Below are 23,491 nucleotides of genomic sequence, written 5' to 3' on the forward strand. Positions count from 1 at the left end.
CACATTTTTTGCCCACCACAATAATAAAGCAAATTGTCAGTTTTTTTTTTGTTTGGAATATGTTTTTATTGTTTTTCCTTAACAAGATACACATATACATATAACAGTTAGAACAGTTCGCTGTTTCATTTGGCATACATAGATTACATAACAGCGTTTGAAGTGCAAATGTTGTTTTTTGGGCTGGAAAAAAAGTTCCACTTAAAGAGGCAGAATGCTGCAGGAGTCTGTCAAAGGGAGAAATAAGGAGGAAGACAAAGCTAGGAAAACAGTGGAAAAGGGAAGAGGCAGAGGCGAAAAAACCCGACAAAAGTGAAATGAAGAGGCAGGAAGTGTAGCGTGAAAAAGAAGGCATGAGGCTGACTCAATATACAGTCTTTGTGTTTAGACACAACAGCATTCAGCAGCACCGGTGGAGAGCTTCTAAGAAACGCTGTGGGCCCGCACTTTCATTATTATTACTATTATGTGTTTAATGAGCACTGCAGATGGAATAAATAAACCTATCCACACACACCTCCACGCTCAGCACAAAAAAAAGCCTTTCTGCCAGAGGTTGTCATGCTTACAGTCTTTGCCATTGTGTATCCACGTCACTGGGTACGACTAACTTGAAAAACAACAGACGTGGGAGTTTGTCAGTGTTTCTTGTTGCATGAGTCACCGGCGTGTTGTGCCTTGCACGGGCGTTGCAGGAACACTTAATGTAAAGTTTTCATTGTACCATAATGAGGCGATTGGGGAACGGAAAACATTACTCGAAAAGAGTGAGTGCCAAGTGACAGGAGGATCTTTCACTAGAGATAAATGCCTCCTCCCAGCTGTCCCCTGTGCTCCCGTCCCTAAAAGTCATTCCGGAGACTTAAGGTGATTTGTATTCACAGGAGTGATTTTTAGGTCTTGCCTGTCAATGCGCTTGCGCATTGAGCTTGCGAGAATATAGGGGCTTATCCAGAGCTTAACCATTCGGGCGATTTCATGCTGTGCCCGTGAAAAGCAAGCTCAATGCGCAAGCGCATTGACCGCAAAGCGCGTGCACATCAAAGGCAGCCATCTGTTGCTTCCCCAGCTGTGCGCTCTGCCTTAGGCATTTCTCCTCCCCTAATTATTCACGGCCGGCCGGCCGTACTTTCACTTTCACGGCCGACAGGCCGTGTCTCGTTTCTCCCACATGTTCGCCTCGGTCTTTTCACTTCTCTCCTTTCTTTTCCGTCGTTGTGCTATATTCCCCGTTTTCCATCCATTCTTTTCTCCGTCCCTTTGCGTTGTTCTTACTCTCCGGTCGTGTTATAATACCTCTCTGTTACTCTCACTAGCTCTTTATCTTGGGTCCGTTTGCGTTTAAGTTTGCTTTTATCTATTTCTTTTCCTCTAGCTCGGAGCCATAAATCATCTACCATGATTATGTTTTCCCATCTTTAGTTATCCTTTTTCTCTTCACTTGTTTAACCCACTTTCACTTTCTAACTTGTTCTGTTTCATGTGCTTCTCTGCCTGCCTATGTGATAAGCTCGCCTTCGTGTGCCCATGTTGCTTTCTAAACCCTGCTCCCCCCCGCAGCTAATAACCATTGGTGGAGCTGACTCGCTTTTTAGCACTCCCCATGTCGCTTTCTAAATCCTGCCCCAGCAGCTAATAATCGGCAGGGCTGACTCGCTCTGCAGCACTCCAACATGTCGCTTTGAAAATCCTGTCCCACTTGTGCTTCTCCCCTGACAAATACCCCCAGCACTATTTCTTGGTTTCTTCCTCCTAAGCTGCTGTGTCTCTTGTGTGCTTCTACCCGCCATCTTCTGCCGCTCCCCGTTGAGATCCATTTTGCTTTTCCTGTGCTTCTCCCCGTCCCGTGTTCCGCTGTCCATGTGTGCTGCATGCTCACTCGTGTCTTTCTCCCCAACCAAACTCTCCCACTTTAGATGTTTTTTTCTGTTTCATGTGCTTCTCTGCCTGCCTGCCTGCCTGCCTGCCTATGTGATGAGCTCGCCTTCGTGTTCTTCTTTTCCAGGCAACGTGCGGATGAGTAGTAACTGAACGTTTTGGGCAAATAATCATTACTTGATATCGACTCAAGTTATTTGTCAGAAAATAGTGCTTGGTAACACAGTGAGCCAGCATGTACATTAATTCGGTATGAAAACAGTAAATGTAAGCAGCGCATGACTCCTACCTGAGGCGTTCCTGTTCATTACCTCTGATACAAACCCGCCTGAGTGACAGTGTGCTGTGAAATGACTTAATTGAAGACAAAAAACAACAAAATGTGGCGCAGATATGCTGCTGCCTTTATACAGCACACAGTGTACAGCCTCTAGCTGCTAAATACAGAGATCTCAAGCGCAGCATAGCGCAGCATAGCGCAAGTGGGTTTTTACAAACCTGTGTCTAGGGGACTTAAAATGTAACTTGCACATCTTACCTTCACTCGGTTATTTGATAACCTGCCATGAAAACGTTCAAGTGAAGCTGTGACATTCCCTGGTTGACCAGGTTACTGTTTACCAAAACTTCTGGAGCTTTGAGGCTTACTGTGAACAAAACACACTCAGCTGACGACTGTAAATCACATCCGTTCCCCAATCACCTTCCTCCCACTCACTCAGACCCTGTGTGCATGTTTGTTTATTTTATCATTCAGTAAAAAAGAGATTAGTAATCTGTTTCCTCCATATTTTGCCACAAACAATAAAATACACTAAACATAATCTTCGAAAAAGTTATTTGCAAAAGTTTAAGCTATTGCCATTATAAATTACAATAACTTTTATTTAAGTATTAAATATTGGAAAAAATACAACCCATTGTTATTTTTAATATTAATACATCTAAGTCATGTAAATACAACACATATTGCATTACAAATGCTATAGGTGTCACGTTTGCAAAAGTTAACACTATTGGCATTGTAAATGACAAAGTTATTAATTTCGTTATTTTCAAAACAAAAACATAAATAAAAAATTTGTCATTTACAATACTAATACCTCTAACTTTTCTAATGCGAGCCCTATTGCATTGCAAACGTATTATTTATAACATTTTTAAAAGATTGTGATTTGTCAGATCAATACATGGAAGACAGGGGAAAACTAAACATGTACCTTTACTAATGCTATAGATGTAACATTTGCTAAATTTATAACTATTGGCATTTCAAATAACAAAATTAATACTTTTATAATTTGCAAAACATAAACAAAAATTTAAAAATATTTACATTTACCACACCAAAAGCTCAAACTTTTCTTTTGCGAGACCTATTGCATTTCCAATGCTTGTTTCTTTCTCTTCCTGTAGTGCGTTTTTTGTTGAAAAACAACGTGGACCCGGACCTCTGCAATGAAGACGGACTGACTGCGCTGCATCAGGTGAGACCTACAGGGGATAGACACACTGCACTGCAGCAGGTGAGACGCACCTGGGGGTAGGCCGCCTGCACGGTGTTGTATTGTCCTGTGCCTGTGTTGTTAAAGTATTCGTTCATTTTTATCATTTGTAATGCACGATTTATTGTTTTCCTGGTTTGGTTGGTATTCCCGCACCTAAATGTAGGGAGTATGAGTTGCTTTCCTTGCACTGAGGAATAACACAGAGGCTTTGGAATACTGGGTCCGAGCTCACATGTGTTTCCCCCTTCTTTACAAGTAAGAGGCTAAAATCCACACCTATTTACCATATTCTTTGAACAGGTGGTAAAGGAGTGCATAGGCCAGTTTGAGGGCTGTGGTGTGGTGTGGATGGTGTGTGGAGGGGAGGGGAGGGGAGGGGGGCAGAGTAGGCGAGGGGCGACCTGGCAGAGTGTTTGCTGGTCCCACCTGTGCACAGTAGGAGGGTGAAAACTCTGCACTAAGCTTTGGCTGCAAGGTCCCCGGGCCAGGGAATAATAGAGAGCTAATCGGGGGAGACACCGGGACAGCTTTCCTATCAACCAACATTACTACAGTTGATTTCTCACTCAATGAGAAAATCAATAAACTCGAGCGTCTCGAGAAGAAATTAGTACGCACTAAACTACATGGCCATCTGCTTACTGGATACCTGAGGGCCAACGTCATACCCACGGGACTACAGGTACGCAACGAGCCGGCAATCTTTGTGGACAATCCTAAATTCAAGGAGGGGTTCAGTTTTGTGGCAAATAACTGTTCCCGTCATTGGATGGTCCTTGGGGTAGAGACTGCACGAGACCAGGTGGAACAGCTAAGCAAGGAAATTGAAGAACTGAAGGAAGAAATTGCGAGCCACTCAGCCTTTGCAAGCGCCAAAGACACCCTTGACCGTCTAAACAAAACATTAAAAGACTTTGATGTTGAAACTCAAAACAAAAAACTGGAGAAATTAGCAAAGGACATCCAATATTATAACAAGAAAAAAACCTACCCGTACCTGGCTGAGGACTATTTCAAGCAGGACAATCAGGGTCGCTTCTTCTACAGAGGCAGAGGGGGCTACCGGGGTGGTCAACGAGGTGGGAGAAGATACACCAATTTCTCAGACTCCTCGTACAGTGGAGGAAGTGATAACGACACGGCTGGACCAAGCAATTATCAAAACCAAGAGCAATGGTACCAACCAGCACAGGATCCTCCCAGCAGACAACAACAACCTTTTTTAGAGAACGATACATGGAGACCCCCCCGAGGGAGAGGAGGTGGATGGAACAGACGATCGAACAGAGGTAAGGACCCTCAGAACTGGGACGACTCGAGACAGCAAGGCTACAACAGCAAGCAGGTGAGATTCCAGCAGGCCAACCACGGGGAAATCAGCACACGGAAGAAGACGTACCGCTGGTAACCAGAGTAAGCCCCATTATGAATCTATCTCAGCAGATACTATCCCCTGCAGAGACAGGAGTCCTGAGTAAGGGCCTCTCTTTCGTCCCGACCTCACAAGGGAATTTATTTACCATCAAAACGGAATTGGCGAGATTCTTCCGTAAGATTCGCTTGCGGAGTTTTTTCCTAAACAAACCGTTTACCCAAACCAGATCATTCACCAACCTACGACCGCCCTCCACTTTTACACCCCACACTGCCATGATCAATCATCGAATTCTAACTTACGAAAGCCTTGTGATGAATGATGTACTCAAGATGTGGAAGGAACGGCCATATGTAAGACACAATATCTCTAAGAGCGAAAGAGCAGCTCTGGATGGCCTGAAGAATAACAAATCGCTGGTCATCAAGCCGGCGGACAAAGGTGGTGCGATGGTCATCATGGGGACGGAGGATTACAAACAAGAGATATACTCGCAACTGAGTGACAATGTGAGCTATCGGCCACTAACAACCAACCCAACCAACGAGATCAGACGCCAGATCCTCGCTATCACGGCCAAAGCAAAGGAAGCCGGGTTCCTCTCCGAGAAAGAGCACGCTTACCTTAATGTTGACCAACCACGGACACCGACGATTTATGTCTTACCCAAAGTACACAAGAACCCCACTAAACCTCCTGGACGACCAATCATATCAGGGTGTGGGTCCATCCTTGAGCCCCTCTGTAAATACATTGATGTCTTCCTGAAGCCATTGGCAGAAGCCACCACTACCTATTTGAGGGACACGATGCAGGTGATCAACCTGATAGACCAACGCCCGTTTGATAAAGAGAAACAACTTTTGGTAACTATGGACATCGTGTCCTTATACACAAGCATCCCTCAAGAACCGGCTCTGACAACTATACGAAGGGCTTTGGAATCAAGACCACAACCAGCAGAAGTCCCCACGGAATTTATCATTGACCTGCTTGAGATTGCAATGACAAAGAACTTCTTTATATTCCAAGATGATTTCTTCATGCAGATGAAAGGAGTAGCCATGGGGGCGGCCTTTGCCCCAGATCTGGCCATCCTCTTTATGAACGAGTATGAGCAACACAGGATTCTTTGCCCAACTAATCCGTATCATGACAAGATCTTGGAATACCGCCGGTATATAGACGATATACTGATCATATGGGCAGGTGACAAGCAAGAATTGGAGGCTTTTACGCACTGGCTTAACACTCAATCAGGTGACATTCAGTTTACCAGCACGTGCAGTAATGAAGCAATTGATTTTTTGGATATCACCATTAAAGAAAAGGAAGGGCTGCTCTATACCACCCTCTACAGAAAACCGACTGAAAGAAACACGCTGTTGCAGTACTCCAGCCACCACACCCGGGCCCTACGTGATAATCTGCCATTCGGACAGTTCCTCAGGATTCGGAGGAACTGTACGATGAAGGAGGATTACTTCCACGAATCAGATGAACTTATCCTCCGACTTATAGAAAGAGGATACCCGAAGAGACTGGTCAAAAGAGCACGGAAGAGGGCATGGTTCAGCAATAGAGACTCCTTGCTGCTACCAAAGGTGCGTCAACCATTGGAGGACAAGATGATCTGCGTGACCACCTATTGTAGCAAAAGCAATGCAGTACGCAGGATTGTGAACAAACACTGGAATATCGTGTCAGAGACTCTTGAAATGCACCATCTACCCATGCATGCTTTCAGAAAAGCAAAGAGCATTAGAGACTTTGTAGTATGCTCTATGCTGGACAGCCCGGCAGCCCCCACTATACAATCAATGTGGAATCTACCTGCTATCCTGGGGAAACACAAATGCGGCAACTGCAAGGCCTGCTCACTGTGTCTAGAGACTAAAACTGTAACACACAATAGTTTGACTGTGACTCTGAAGTCTTTCACTAATTGCAACACCGAGGGAGTCATTTATGCAATTTTTTGCCCCTGCGGAATGATTTACATAGGCCAAACCAAACAAAAAATAAAGAATCGTGTGCTACAACACTGCAGCAGGATAAGATGTAAAACACCGGGAGCCCCCCTCGTAGAACATTTTCAAGAACACTCACACACACCAGAATCACTCAAGTGGGTGGTCATTGAAAAAATTACACTGGGCCCACGGGGTGGTAATCTCAATTCTATCCTGAATGTGCGTGAATGTAAATGGATGCAATCTTTCAACTCCGTTCAGCATGGCCTAAACGAACTGGAAACAACATTCTCTCAGATGGCACTTCTAGATCCAGATTGAACTATGAGGCTCCTCCCCACGCTTTATAGCATACTTTAGACTCAGTCCCAGGTGTTGATAGACTAGGGGTTTTCCAGCTCAACCTTGAATTCACCTAGACCATGAGCCACGTGGTTATCTCACCCTATTGCAACCCAAATAATCACAGCATGGTGTTGATCTAGAAAGTACGTTGGGTAAATATTTTTGAACTGCATTGATGTCTGTATTGGGTTAAGGCGTAAAAGCGGCTCTTTGAATGTATACTGTATAATGGTCATGGCACAACAACATGATGTCCCAGGTGTTGATGTATTAGGGGTATCTCCAGCTCAACCTTGAATCCACCTAGACAATGAGCCACTTGTTAATTTGACTCTATTGCAACCCAAATAATTACAGCATGGGGTTGATTTAGAAAGTACGTTGGGCAAATACTTTTGAACTACTTTGCATATTACGGATTGATGTTTGTATTTGGTTGAGGCACAAAAGCGGCTTTTTAAATATCTACTGTACAACTGTGATTTTTTGGCGCAACTACATGTAGTTCTAACCTTGCGGTTTCTTAGTCACGGATTAAGGCACATGGACGTATACTTCACTATGTTATGTCACTGATACAATGCTGCCCGGGTTCATTTTACCCTATCTTGTCTATCCATCTATAAAGCAGCTTTCTGTAACCAACTCGTACACCCCAAGTGACTCAGCTCCCTACCTTTTTGAATGTTTCTGTACGTATATTAATATATTTAAGCAGAACACCACCATACACGAACTCAATGTGCATCCCCTTGGGATTGACATTCAGTTTCAACAAGGAATTTGATTTTCCCCGCTCCCTGGGCCTACTCGCTGGTGATTGGCCAGGAGCAGGCGAGCCCCCAAGCAGCATTTAGCGCCAGCGCCGGCACCTCGAGGCGGCTCAGTTCGCCGCTGACAGCCGGAGGAGTTGTTTGAGACAGACATGCCCTGCGAGTAAACAGGTGAGACCTTGACGTTTTCCAGCGCGTCTCCCCGGCCCCTAGAGGCTTCACCGATCCGTGTATGTTCTGATATCGTGTAGGATATTTAAGATTATGAATCACTCTCAACGCACAGTATATTTGGCAATTAGTTGCAAACTCTGGCTGTGCGGTTTCTCTTTCATTGCCTCATCACAATCTGATTAGTGACGAGTGAATTTGTCATTTACCCACGCTTACTATGAGCGTCCCTCTGGGCAGCCAACCAGATACCGCTTTTACTAATGACTGACCGCTTTTAACTGCTTCTGGTGCAGCTTGCCATACCGTCTCCATGCCAAGCAGCCAGGGCATGCCTGGACGTTTTCCCTAAACGACCTTCCAGTATGATGACCCATAATAAATTACTTCACTACCAGCCCGAGAGGCTTTCCTTAGCTCATGCTCGATACCGCGCGATTACCAAGCAATTAGAATGCGGCGATGGCGGTCATTTATTTATTCTGTTCACTCAGACCGATCCATGTGCAACTTTTCACTTTCAGAGACTTACGGATTTCCCCACGGACCGGCCGGTCTGGCTGGCCAAAGAATCCCACTAAATTCAATCGGATTTTGCAAAGCTCCCAGTAAGTGCTCCCCTTGTTTTTAATTTGTTTGTATGTTACACTGGTGCACTGTCCACATGTTGGACAGCCCACTGTAATTATGATCCTTTCACTCAATTCACAGGTATATCATACAACATAGGAACCTTGGAAGGTCCCAAGTTCGAGGCCCAACCCGGGCCCCATGCAAAGTATGTAATTTTCCACTTTAGTTCGAGTGCACCAAATGATTTATGTTAGCACCAGATACACTCAATATTATCGCATTATTTATAGGCGCTCCTGCTACACCACGCGTCCTGATGAAGACCCCAGCCTGAGGTTTTGAATCACCCTTACCTTCAGGGGTCGAAACGTCGACAACCGATACTGTTTACCTTTCCGAGCATAGGACTTAATAATGGATGATTACGGAACCTATGCCTGAGATTATTTCGGAACCCATTGATCTGTATATAGACTGTAAAGGCTTTCACTTGTCACTGTGATTATAACCTAGTCACACCACCTTTACCCGGTCCCCACTTCTACCCCCACACACCCATCCCTCCTAAATACCTTCTTTTCTGTGCACCGTGAGCGCGTCAACATACTTGAATGTATCTATTGTATATAAATATGTTTTCTCTAAGTTGATTTATATTGTCAATGCATCAATTGCAATACCTTCTACTCTAATGTTTGGAATTTACGCATTTTAGAAATTAAGATGTGCAAAAATAAATATGCACCGAATGTATGAACCTGTTCTATTTTGAGTGACATTTGTGGCTTAGATATAAGCGAAAGTGATCCACTGAGAAATTTGTGATGCTTTGAGATATTTGTTACTCCAAATATCAGACTCCGACCACTTCTATATGTACCTCAGGGAATAATAGAGCCTGGTATGTGCAGACCCAGTAATTTCAGGCCCAGAGGCACTCGGCAAGCTGGAATAGCCCATCACAGGCATAGGCGTCTGCAAGGGGTGCCCCACCCGGATTATCTTTTTAGGTATACCGAAGGCTTTAAGTGGGATGAAAAAACTGGGGGTTGTCTCTCAAAGGGCGTGGCCAATGTAATTAAGTGTGCAGCTTAAAACACATAAGCTAAAATTCTGTGCTTCGCATAGTGTACCGCCCGACTTGTATTTTGCAGTTTCTGTCATTGCATCCAGATATATGATACAACAAGTAACATCATACCTATAAAAAGGCAGGACTATTGGCTTTGTCAATGGTTATTTGTTGCATAAGATAAATAAGCAGCAACTATGGCATGTTGTATATAATATCGAAAAAGCTTCCACTTAAAGCCCTGCTGACACCACGACAATGTTGCTGCTTCTGAGTTTCAAAAAGAGAAGAGAAATCCAGAGAGAAAATGACTCTCTTTAAAGGAGTTCCCTTCCCCTACAACGCTCACCTGGCATGACGTCATGCCGTAACTTCTCCACTAGCGAGAAGTGAGCAGTGTGAGCAGCGCACATCGATGTGCCTGCTGTCACTGCAGTCCAGAAAGAAACAGACCGCCTTTTCCAGGGCACAAAACAGAGCCAAATAATAGAGACCCGTTTTGAGGCCCCCTTTAAAAAAACTGCTGGTGATCAGACCCGGTGAGACCCGGCCCACTTAAAGCCCTGAATATACCCCTCTGAAACAAATTCTGTGGACGCCCATGAACGCAGGGTACTTACTGGCGAGACCTTTTCTGGCCAATTGTAATTCGGGCCATAGTGGTCTCGGGCAACCCTGACGCAGGCATTGAAAAAGAAATGACTAAAATGCAGGCCGCTGGTATTGCCATGTCTGTTCATGAGAGAGAGTACCTGGATTTAGGGGATTTATAGTCGAAAGAGGACACTTAGCAAATGTGGCTGTTATGGGCTAGTAGCATCCGTGAATACTTCAGATGTATCTGGAGCAAGACACCCTAAATAGTTGTGAGGATAAGGGGAGGCAATTAATGGGCTCAAATCCACACCTATTTACCATCTTCTTGGAGTAGGTGGCAAATGAGGGCAATTTGAGAGCTGTGGTGTGGATGGCGGCTCACAGCCCTGCCTGCTGCAATTGCCATGCCCCCTCTAGCAGAAGGTGTCTCTCGCCAGGTAGCACTCTACAGAGCTCTTCATGCAATACAAGCCAGTCATGTTGCTTTCAGATACTGTTGTAGATTTTGTGTTAACCTCTTCCATGCTCATCACGGGCTGACCTCGTCATGAGCCACGGCGCTCCGGTGCTCATGACGAGCTCAGCTCATCATGAGCCATGGAACGCTCGCATGCAGGGATAATTCCCCTGCTGTGCTGAGCGTTCCACGGCAGGTAATGCACCTGTGACGAGCTGAGCTCGTCATGAGCACAGGAGCGCCGTGCCTCATGACGAGCTTGAGCATGCGGGCGCTGTGCGCGCCCCCCAGCACAGCGGGAAAATAACCCCCGCAGCGAAGGGGTTAAGAGCTTGCTCAGGCCAAGAGCCAATATGTATTGCCTGGGGCTATTTGGGGCAGTCTATTTTTATGTAATAGGGCTATTGTTGCAGCTGTATTCTGTGCTTTTTGGGGGTCTATCCACTGAGCACTCTAGAAGGCCAATTTTAAGGGCGTTGGTAAAGTATAGTGGGGAGAAACAAGGGTATGAATGGCTTTGTGGAAACGAAACAGTTCAGCATGGGGAGTATGGTGTGGTCTTCCATGAGTAGTATCTTTTCTCAGAAAGGCGTAGTACTTGTATTGGTGCTCTGCATGGACTAGACTGGGCATTGGCAAGTTCTGAGTCTGTGGTGAAGGTCAAGGACACATTGCAAATAGGAGATCTGCAATGGAGGCTGACAAGGGTCTGTTTTACGAAGAGTGACAGCAGGGTGGGTTATATTAAAAGACGCGAGGGAGAGTTTATGAGGTTGTTAAAGGTTTGTGCTGGCAATGATATGCTTTCACTACCAAGGTAACCAAGTAAGGCTGTTGGTGGGATTTAGGTGTCTCAGACCCCACCACCAGGAAGACAGGGACCACTGACCCCCAAACGTGGTGGTGGAGATTGTTTGCCACTAGTGTCCTGTGGTCTAGCCTACTGTGTCTCTGCAAACTTGAGCAAGTACGCCTCTCCTGCACTTCACTCCTAGGGTAGAAAAGGGTGAGTAGTAACTGGCTTCTGAATTAGGTAGTGGACAAAAGCTCAGAACTCAACAGTAAACCAACAGGCATAAGTGCGTATTATTCAGCTCAAAGCTCATCACTTAGTTAAAAGAAAGTACTGTAATATAACAGCAAAAGGAAATACGACATAGTTCAGCAGAGGAGTCAGGTACAACAATGAAGTCTCATGTACTATCCTCAGTGAGAGGTGAAAGGGCGAGATTTTGATCGATACCTTATATCTATTGATCCAAACCTCGTTCTGGTCGACTGAACCTTTGTTGCCTGTCTAGGAGGAAAACAGTACACCCATCTGCAAGTTAGTTCACCCAAGAAAGGACTCTACTCCCAAAGATCACGGACAACTTCTAATTTTCAAAAGTTTATTGTAAAGATATAATGAGCTGCAAATACAGGCATCTCAGAATGAGATTCACGAGATACACAGGTCCAATTACATACATGTGCTCTCGAAAAGCCCTCAGACGAGCAACAGAAATCACTAACACAAGTTCTAAGAACAATAAAGCTATCAGCATAGACGCATATCTCTCCTTCATTTAGGTTGGAGGAAAAACAAACACAGGTTAGGCGTCCCTACCCTGTTCTAGATGGTATCCCTACTTAACCAAATCCCAACTTAACAAAGGTGTCAGCAGTGAATGACCCCAAGGGAAGTCACTCACTCTAAGTCTCTTGGTGAAAACCTATAGTTCTCCAGTCATGACCCCTCTCTGCCTACCCATCCGCTCTCTAAAGGGTCCTCAGGTCTCTGCTCTAACTCCACCCAGGGGTGCTGTCCCTAATACAAAACAGTCAACAACATTTGAGACGCCCCTTGCGAAACGCCTCTCACGTGGTGCAACTTCAGGCTTTTTCCATGATGCTTTGTATTGGGCCTCAGACGTTAGAGTTGACCTTGCTTCTCAGTCTCTTCTCCGGCCCGCTGATACCCCTTAAACATTCCAGAACCCTCCTCCATGTCTGGGCCGTCTACTGAACAGACCTCTATTCATTCATTTATAATTGGATCCCCCCTTTCCTGTTGCAGACAGATATCTGTAGCCAAGAACCCAACTCTCATATACTTCTAAAAGAAATAGGCTTGCAACATTTCTCAGCCCAGACATGTACGTGTAAATCAACGTTAAAACATTTCAGGCCTACAATATTTCTCATTATGATTATAGCATTCAACTTCTTCATTTAATTAAAGCATGTTAATACTCTTATTCTATTATTCAGTAAACATTTCTATAAATCATGGCCCATTAATGCAATGACCAAAAACGTTAATATAATCTGTGTCGTGAAAAGAACCTTCTTCCCTTTCAGCTCCAGCTCTGGCCCTGAGGCCTACCACGTTCTGCTTTTAACCATATACCATCTTATGTTTTAGCAGCTTCACGACATGGATTCAAAAAAATAATCACATCTAATAAAGTCATATAATGACACACATTTCTGTATTAGTTCCACTTCTACTTAAATCTCTACATTAGCTATACATTCAGAATATATTTGCAGATACTATTAGCACTCATGGCATTTCTCTTCATGATTTGTGCTTACTACAGGTAAGTGTGATGTACTCATACATTTAAATCAGTTTGCGCTCTCTCAGTTCCCCCCTTTGATGACCTCTCGGGGTCATCACTAACATTTAAACTGCAGTTATTGCTGGCATTCTCTGCGCTTCCAGAGCTCTCAGGCTCCTGTACTGATTATCTTGTATGGCAGCCAATCTCTGCAGCTGCTCTCTTTGGGCCCTCTCTGACCTTCTTGCTCTGTACCATTTGAATACCCTCACCAATCCCCACAATATTATCCCACAGATCAATATTATGATGATAGGCTTTAGGATATACCATACAAAGCTTTTGCCTAAGGTGGAAAACCACCCTCCAACTGTACTCATTCCGTGGCCCACCTTTTCCCAGACATTTTCTCTACTCAAGTCTTCGATCTCCTTGTGAATACTAGTTATGTTCTTAATAACTTTCTCAAGGGGCTTCGAATTGTCTGGAATGTAAGTGCAACATTCCTGGACCTTCAAAGCCTTACAGACTCCGCCCTCTTTTGCTAGTAGGACATCTAATGCAAGACGATTTTGAAGAACCATAGCCCTTATCGATTGCATCTCTCCTTCCACCAGCATTAAGGACTGAGCAGTGCTGGCAGACAACCTGTCGACAACTGTTGCCAGTCGTCTAATTTTAACATCATTAAGGATTATTCCCAAAAGAGGGAACATAGCTCCAAAGACATCTCCAACCATTTCGGCATCACCTACATCTCTCCTTCCCCTCGATGATGTCTGACCCTCAATGATCACTAAGTCTTGTGCATGATATATTTTGGGGAAGACAATTGCCAAGTAACATGATCCATACCAGTTGTCAGGTAGTCTCACGTAAGCATTTCTTCCACATACAAAATACACATTTGGAATCACTTGCATTCCCTTCAGGAAATCCTTAGTGTAGTACTCTAAATTAAAAGCATGTTCACAGTCAACTTCACCCACGTATACATTTTCATAATACGTTTTGGCTCGGTGAAGACATAACTTTCCTCTCTGCGCTTTATCTAAAGCTATTGGACCACTACTACCCTTTCTCTTGTGTGACTTCTCTTCCTCGGTCCAATCTAATTTCCCTTGTCCTGATTTTTTCAAAATCTTTTGTCTCCTGTAACGATCATCCACCTGCCCTATGAACTTCTTCTCGACTTCTGACACCTTGCATGTCAGGTTATTTCTACGGGCATGTGAAGTATCTAAGGTAATCCAAGGAATGAAGAACTTAGCCAATCTGTCTTCACTCTTCCAGTAATCCCATTTATTCATCTGCTTATAATTCGGGACTTCTGGCAACACTGAATCATAATTTGAGAAATAGTATTCAAAACTATCTCTCTCATAAAATATACTAAGCAATAAGCTACATGTAATGCCATATGTCAGAGGGAGGTGATGATAGCGAATTCCTTCATCTACAGACGCAGGCAACTGCATGCAGACGTAGCAATCCTTAACCTCCATGGCATCCACGTATTCATACAAAAGTTTAGCATAAGCATTTGACCTAAAGTCTCCTTGGGACTCGTCTACATGTAACCTGCGGGCTTCTGCAGCCAATAACGCTTTCTCTTGAGTGTTTTCCCTTTTCTCACCAGCAACAATAGGTGTAAGCGTTACTACAGAACTCACATCAGTTACCTTTACCTCTTCCTCATGTCCCTTTACATAAGAAATTGTTACCACTAAAGCTATTAGTATTATCACTCCTACTATTAGTGTACCTATTATACATTTAGCTCTGCGGTTCGGGGTGCCGGCCTCCATTTCGTCAGATATTATAGCTCTCTCTTTATCTTTGCAAAAAGTTCTTTTCCTCTCGTTCCTTTACAGTCTCTTTTCAATCCTTTTGTCTTTAGAATCCACACAACTGGAGGCTGACAGCCTTCTTCGCAAAAGTCCTTTAACAGTTCAAAAAGACAACCCTAGCCCTTCTCCATCCACTCAAGGGGAATTCCCTAAAATTCTCTGCTTCCTGGGCGCTAGGTAATCTTCTTTTTCTGCTTGCTTTATTTACAAAGTCCTTTAACAGTCTACTATCAGATTTGTGGTTGCAGCTTCAATAGCATAGTTCAGTATTTCCAAACGAAGATTGTGTTCTTCATGTGCTGTTATCGTTGTACCAAAGTCGGGGAATTGCAATTCTGTAAGAAACATGTGTTTTAACTTGCTGAGGCGGGGAGGTCTGGGGAGCACGAATGTCAGCGACCCTTCTTGTTCGACACCGGGTACCAACAGTCGTATTTCCACGGTGATAATGGGCTCAGAACTGGACACCACCACCGCTCGGATCCTCCCTGTCTCCGGTTTCACAGACATTTGTCGCCAGATATGTCCACTCAGGTGTGGAGTATCTTCTGTTAGGCACACGCACTCTTCTTGACCTTCTTCGGTCCGGTGCTTCAGCGCCCTGAACACCTTCTTCTGGGTCTGAGTCTTCTGATATCGGAGGAAGGGTTGCTTCTGGAGTTGACCTCAGGCTAGAGCTCCTTCTTTGCGGCCAATTAGCTTCTCCACGTGCCCTTCTACTCCTTCTCCTTCTGGTCTGTTCTCGCTCTCTTTCAGACCTGTCAGGGTCAGACTCGTACTCCCAGCTACTTTCTCCTTCTGTAGCGTCTTCTGTTTCGCTGTTGTACTGACCGTCCTCAGCTTGGTCAGACTCGTTCCCTGCTTCCGCTGGCACCTCTACAGCTTGGCTAGCCCCCTCTATGGCTTCTCGGTCCTCTGCTGGACGTCTATCCGAGAGAGGAGCTGTTTCCAGAGGTGCTGGAACCCTTTTCGTATGTGACGCGTGGATCCAATTGGGCAGGCCTCCCACCTTTACAGCCGTGTTTGTGATCAGGATGACCTGGAAGGGCCCACGCCAACGAATATCCAAACAGCTTCTTCTCACGTGTTTTCTTACCAGGACCCAGTCCCCAGGGTTCAGGTCATGGCACGGGCCCTGGCACGCTGGAACCTCTGCAGCCTGCACCTGAAGGGACACAGAACGCATGGCGTCAGACAGCCCCTTACAATAGTCCAGGATCATATCATCTGTGATATTTAACAGTGCAGTAGCTGGAATAGATGGCAGCCTCATTGCTCTCCCCATTAACACCTCATGTGGTGACAACCCTGTTCTTCTGTCTGGGGTACTACGAAGGCTCATGAGGACTAATGGCAGGGCATCAGGCCAACTCAGGGTCGTTGAGGAGCACACTTTCGCTATTCTGGCCTTGATTGTGCCATTGATTTGTTCCACAATTCCTGAGGCTTCTGGTCGGTAACTGCAATGTAGCTTTTGGTCAATATTTAGTGCTACACAGATCATCTTCACAAGCTCGCTGTTAAAATGTGTTCCCCTATCTGATTCCAAAAAGGCCGGCACCCCGAAGCGAGGGATGAGTTCTCGAAGCAGTAACTTAGCCACTGTGAGGGTGTCGCACCTACGTGTAGGGTATGCCTCAACCCATCTGGAGAACACACAAACAACCACCAGGACATAGCGGAGGCGGTTGCACCTTGGCATTTCAATGAAATCTATCTGCATTCGATTGAATGGACCTCCAGACCTTCCTATGTGACTTAGTGCAACTGGTGTTCTTTTTCCTACGTTCAGCTGCTGACAGGTCACACAACGCTGGCACACTGCTTCTGCTGCTATTCTAAACTTAGGATTGTACCAAGTCTGTCTAAACACTCTCAGCATAGCATCTCTCCCTAAGTGTACAGGACCATGTATGAGTCTAGCCATTGGACTCACCATCTCATTGGGCAACACTGCTCTGCCGTCTGCTGAGACCCAAAAATGGGTCTCACCCATTACACATCCTGCCTTTTCCCATGTTTCTTTTTCAGAATCAGGAGCATTTTCTTGCATGGTTGACAGTTCATCCCAAGTATCAACAGTTTCCAATATCATGGCTAATTCAGTTCTTACATTTATTCCACCCACATCCACCTCTGTGAAAGAGTAACCTTGTTCCGCGCAATACCGCGCAACTTCATCAGCATATCTATTGCCTTTCGAAACAAAGTCCTCATTTCTGGTATGTGCGATGCACTTTACAACTGCGATACTTGCTGGGCATTGCAATGCTTCTAACAACAGGCGCACAAACTCTCCATTGCGAATGGGAGAGCCTGAAGAGGTCATGAACCCTCTTTGAGACCATAACTGCCCGTAATCATGAACTACCCCATACCCATACTGGCTGTCGGTGTAGATGGTGACTCGAATTTGGTTGCCTGCTAAGCAAGCACGTGTCAGGGCAATAATCTCGGCTACCTGAGCGGAGTGTACTCCTTCCAGGCACCCAGCTTCCACAACTCCTTCAATTGTACAAACAGCATAAGCTGCTCTCAACTGCCCAACCTCGTCTCTTACACATGAGCCATCGACAAAGAAAACTTCGTCTGGGTCGGTCAGTGGCTCATCTACGATGTCGGGTCTGGGTTTGGTGCATAGTTCAGTCACATCGAGACAGTCATGGTCTGTATATTCATCATCATCATCAATATCATTTGGAAGTGGCATTAAGGTAGCAGGGTTCAAAACAGAGCATCTCTTGAGGGTCACGTTCTCTGCAGCAAGAATAACTTGCTCATAGCGCGTGAGCCTGCTATTGGTCAGATGCTGTGTTTTGGTCCTGGTCATCAACAGTTCAACAGAATGTGGCACGCATACCTCTAACGGGTGCCCCATGACAATATTTTCACATCTCTCAATGCTGACACCCGTTGCAGCAACGGATTTGAGACATCCGGGCAACGCTGCGGCTACTGGGTCTAAAGTAGCCGAGAAATAAGCAACTGGTCTACGGGCATTCCCATGGATTTGGACCAACACAGACAACGCGCAACCTTCTCTCTCACAACAGTAAAGAAAAAATTGTTTATTGTAATCAGGCATTCCCAATGCCGGAGCGCGACACAGGTCCTCTCGCAGCTGTAGGAACGCCATCAAACAGTCTTTGTCCCATGGTACCGGATCACTCACCTCTTTGTGCGTCAGTTTTTGCAAGGGCTTTGCTTTCAGTGAAAAGTTCACGATCCACTGTCGGCAATAACCCACCATCCCTAGGAACATCCTGACCTCTCTCTGTGTCTTAGGCGCATTCATTTTCATGATCGCCTCTATCCTGTCTGGTGACACTTTTCGTTTGCCTTTCTCAATTCTGTGTCCCAAGTACTGCACTTCTGTCAGGCAGTACTGCAATTTTCCCGGGGACACCTTATGCCCATTGGCAGCTAGGTGATTTAACAAAGCAATGGAGTCTTCCCTGCAAGCTTCTTCTGTTTCTGACGCCACAAGGAGGTCGTCTATGTACTGGACCAGAACTGACTTCTGGGGCAGCACTAGACTTTCAAGATTTTTCTTCAGAAGCTGGTTAAAGATCGATGGACTCTCTGTATACCCTTGAGGGATACGACACCATGTTAGGACGCGATTTTCCAGCTTAAATGCGAAAAGAAAATGGCTATCTTCGTCCAAAGGGATCGAAAAGAAAGCCTGGCAAAGATCGATCACAGTGAACCACTCAGCTTGGAATGGAATCTGAAACAGTATCACTGATGGATTCGGTACCACTGGACAACATGAAACGACTATGTTATTAATCTTTCGAAGGTCCTGCACTATCCGAAATTTCCCATTTGGTTTCTGCAGACCCATAATCGGGGAGTTGCATGGACTACCCACGATTTCTTTCAGTATTCCCTGTTTAATCATGGACTCGATCACGGGCTTTATGCCTGCAATCGTTTCTGGAGTCAATTTATATTGGGGTGTTCTTGGGAACTCAGCATGCGGTTTCACTACAATTTTCACTGGGTCCACCCCTTTGACCAATCCAATCTCTTCCCCAGTGAAATCCCATACTTCTGATGCCACTGTCTCTCTCAAGTCCCAGGGAAGCTCATCTACTGTCAAAGTAGGGTACAGCTCCACGCATATTCTGGAGTTTGCAACTTTGAAATCTGCGTCATCATCATTGGTCAATACCTCCACTCCCTGAGGTGTACAATATATAGTACAATTCAATTTACACAACAGGTCTCTTCCTAGCAGACACACAGGGCTTGAATCGCAAACCACAAACTGGTGCTCATCACTGTACTTCCCTATTTTCACCTGTACCGGTTCTGTCAATTGGCTGGTTATTCTCCTGTTTGCGACCCCTACCACCTGTATGGTCTCTCCGGACATGGGCAGGTCTGGAACTGCAGCTGATCTGATCGTGGATCTAGTGGCTCCTGTGTCCACCAGAAATGTCGTAGGGCACCCTGCTACTTCTGCTTCCACATAGGGTCCCCTCTGATCTACCTCTAAGGCTGCCCCGAGGGTGCAGTCTTCTCTTTCCACTCTTTGTCCGGTTAATGGGTCCACATAATAGCACTCTTCACCTTCCACAAACAGGGGCATTTGTCTATAGGTCTTACCCATACTCCCTACTCGAGGAGGTTGCGGGAACTGGGCTCGGGGAGGAGCCCCCCCCCCTTTGAGCACCTTTCCTTGGTATGGCGTTACCCCTCTTGTAGGCGCGCTCTGAACCTCTTCCTCCTCTATTTCTTGCTCTCCTATCTCTACATTGTAAGGGCACTCGCGTTTCCAATGCCCCAGCTCGTTACACTGGTGGCACCTAGTCGTTTTCTTCAAGGTAGCTATGTCTATTCTGGGTCTAAAGGTGGAACTCTCCTCATTACCCTTGTTCTGACTGTACTGCTTCTTTCCTCCTGTACCTGTTCCTTGCTGCTGTTGCTGCGGTCCCCCTTTCCCTGCTGCTTGCATCTGTACCACCATCAACTTTTCTTTTAGTTTCTTAGCCTTGGAATCAATCTCATCACAGCAGTACCTGGCATATCTCAGTATTTCATCTAGGGGTTTAGTTTGCCAACAAATCGAGTGTTGCTGAATCATTAAACTAATATCCGGTCTCAGTCCCAGGACGAACTTGGACACGAATTGCCCTATGTCTTTTGGATCCATTACATCCAAGCCGCTATACTGTTTAAACGCCTTCAGCAATCTCTCGTAATATTCATGAACTGTCTCTTTGGGTTCCTGTCTCGTTCGGTCTATTCTGACCCAATCTATGTCTTGCATTGGCACCTTCTCTTTCAGCCAAGTCATCACTCTCTCGAATTTTGCCATCACAATCTCGGACGGCCCATTAGTCTTGGCATCTCTCTCTGGCTCCGTTGTGGGCCACTCAGCGCTAACCTTGCATGCTGTCCACAGATCTCCTGGTACTACAATGTCAAACAGCGTGTTCAGATCTATCCATAGGACCTTGGAGATTTTTACAAACCTCTCGACTTGCTTGTACCACTCCACAGGGTTCTCTCGTAATTTGGGGAAAGAGGTGGTAAAAGCAGCTAAATCTCCCCTACTCCAAGGGACATGTACATAGTTCCCATTTGCAACTTCCCGCAAAGGGTAAGCTTCTATTCCCTGCTGTCCTGGTGTCATACCAATCATGCTTCTCCTGCCGGTCCCTTTCTTGGACCACCTCTCTTCCCACTTATCTAGTGCCCTCCATGTCCTTATTCCAGTAATCAGTTCCCTTATGTGTGTTTTCAGCCCAATCGTTCTCCTCTCATCTAGGTCTCGATCTGAGTAATGTAGCCTGTGGTTACCCTGTAATGCTTTGGTTCTTGACAAGTCCACCATATATTTGCCTGCTAGTTCGACTAACTTCTCATGGACTGCTCTCGCCTTTCGAGTGATGTCCTTTGCCATATACAGTATTTCATCTTGTTCATACATTTCCATTCTTTCTAAAGGCAGGGTACCATCTACCATGTCATCCAGATCTGACCTTAAGCTGGAGACATCAAGTCTCTTGGCTTTTATCTCAGCTCGCAATATGTCTTTCGAAGGGGGCTCGCTGGTCTCCCTACCATCCCAACTTCGAGCTCTGCGTTTGGGCTCAGGAGAGTTAATGGGTGGCCTCCCTTGCTCCCATCTCTCCAGGTCCCATGCTCGGCCATCTGATCTTGGAAGGTGATGGAACACGGGCCTGTTACCCCTACTCTCTCTCTGCCCACTCTCATCTTCTTCTCTCCTCTCTCTGCATAGCTCTCTGTTATTTTCCCTCTGGTCGCTACACTCCCTTTGCCTCGTATCGCTCAGTATCCGATACGATCCTTCCTGGTTCCCCATATTCCCTGGGCTGCGCTCATTTCTGTCATCACAGGGACTATGGTGCGTCCTCTCACAACTCCCATTCAGTTCTCCGGTGCCAGGTACACAGTGTGGACACCTAAAGCTGTTTCTGTACTCTTGTGCTCTCCTCTCCCCTTCACTGAGTATTGGGCACGCCACCCCTTCACTCCCGGGGCCCCCGTTTTCCAGGTCTGTTCTACCTCCACTCCGGGCCCAATGGGTGACTCCCCTACTCCCTCTACAGTCCCACTCCGGGCTACTCTCCCCAGCCCCGCAGTGAGTCCGTGCTCTGCTGTCCTGACTTTCCCTTTCTGCTTCTGCAGCATTTATGCACTTTTGAGCCTTCACTGCCTCATCCCACTGCTTCATGTACTCATTTAGCTCTTGAAAGGATTTTCGTCCAGATCCCCTCAGATCCATTGGCCATCTAGGACCCCCAGGATCTCCTCCTGGGTCCCCTGCTGTGTGCATCGGTGTACTCCACTCTCTGGGTATCGGCATCTGACTTGGGGAATTAGTGGTATCGTTCCTCCTTGCCTCCTCTGCTCTTTCTCTGTCTTTCCGTTTCCGTTCTTCCCCTTTTGCTCTCTCTTGGTCATATATCGATATTATAGGACCTATGGTAACCGGTACCTGTAGTGCATCTGGTAATGGGTAGGATGTGGCGCTTTCCGTTTCCGGCGCTCTTTGTACCACAAACCTACCGACTACCTGTTGCACCTGACTAGGCTGGAACAACTCTTTCTTTGGCTCAGGATCCCACTCTGAACTGGGAAGCGGTCTATGCTCTCCTGCATTGCCCCCCTTTGCTCCTTCAGTATTCTCGACCTCTCCCCCTGCTCTATTATACGGGGGTGGCCTGTCTGTCAGTAATCTGTTTATCAGGCTGTCCTCTGTTTCGCTCTCATCATCTTCTTCCAGGGGACTTTTATTTACTGGCGCCTCTAACACTGGGTACAGTTTATTCACTTCCAGGTTATGCACTCTCCATCTTTTAGCATCCGCATCCCACCTGGCATCCTGCACTGCCCTTACCGAGCGTTTCACCCTTTCTTGTCGTCTGTTCATATTCTTTTCATGCGCTGCCCTAATCCATGCTTCAAGAGCTTCAAACTGGGTTGGTCTAGGCAAGGGTCTCTTTGAGGTCATGACTGATTTCAATCGATGTAACACCTCTAATCTGAACGTCCCGTACTTCGGGAACGTCAGTTCCTCATTTCCTTCAGTAATCTTACTCCACTCTGATATCCAAAGGATCGTATGCAACCCAACATTTACTGCCATATAACGAGCTGGCGTACCCTCCGGCGGGGCTTCTTCCCCTTCATACGATCCCCGCTTCTCTTTTTTAAACAGCGCTTTCAACCATTTAAAACACTTCATAATTATGCGCACAAAATCCAGCCTCGCTACTCTGTTTACTTCCTGATGACAATCCACCAATCCTGTCGCGGCTTTGCTAGCTTGGCCTATCACAGCGCGGTCTTTCTCCTGTCGGCCAATCACGTCGCGACCCTGTCTGACGTGTTCGCTAGCTGGCCTATCACAGCGCGACACCACCTGACGTCTCTTTTCTCCGCTTCGCAGCAGCACCCCTCCTTTCTCAACTCGTCTCCCGGTTATGCATGCGTCCCATTCATACACCGAAAAATGACTACTTCCGACCAAGCGGTCACTTCTCTCTCGACTGTACGTCCACAGTCTATCTGTAAATGTCAACACAACTGACGAGATGTCTATCGTCTCTCTGATAGGTTGCTTACACACACAGTAACTTCCGACCAGCGTCCGTTACTCACGCACTCACTCTTACGTTCCCCCTATCTCGGTCTCTCGGGTGATCAATGGTACCTCATGACCCCCTTCACACTAGTTGACAATTACTCTGGGTGTCCGATACACCCGAACCACTTAAGCTCTCCTTGAACTTAAGATTTCCACCGGTTGCGCGCGCTCACAACCTGTTCCACAGTCACTCTACAGACATTCAACTCCGCCAGACATTACAACATAGATACAATACAAAAACACCG

General features: G+C 46.0%; 1 protein-coding gene across 2 annotated transcripts in view; it reads left to right on the plus strand.

Annotated features, from left to right (window-relative positions):
- PPP1R16B (protein phosphatase 1 regulatory subunit 16B) overlaps positions 1 to 23,491 on the plus strand; it is a 456,537-nt gene that overhangs the window by 237,547 nt on the left and 195,499 nt on the right. Inside the window, exon 3 of one of the 2 annotated variants that reach the window (XM_078652152.1) lies at positions 3,295 to 3,365. In XM_078652152.1, coding sequence (XP_078508278.1) covers positions 3,295 to 3,365 — 71 coding nt within the window. Of the gene's footprint in view, positions 1 to 3,294; positions 3,405 to 23,491 lie in introns of both variants that reach the window. The other variant, XM_078652151.1, reaches the window with a different exon arrangement.

The sequence above is a fragment of the Lissotriton helveticus genome, chromosome 7 (assembly GCF_964261635.1).
Source record: "Lissotriton helveticus chromosome 7, aLisHel1.1, whole genome shotgun sequence".
NCBI lineage: Eukaryota > Metazoa > Chordata > Amphibia > Caudata > Salamandridae > Lissotriton > Lissotriton helveticus.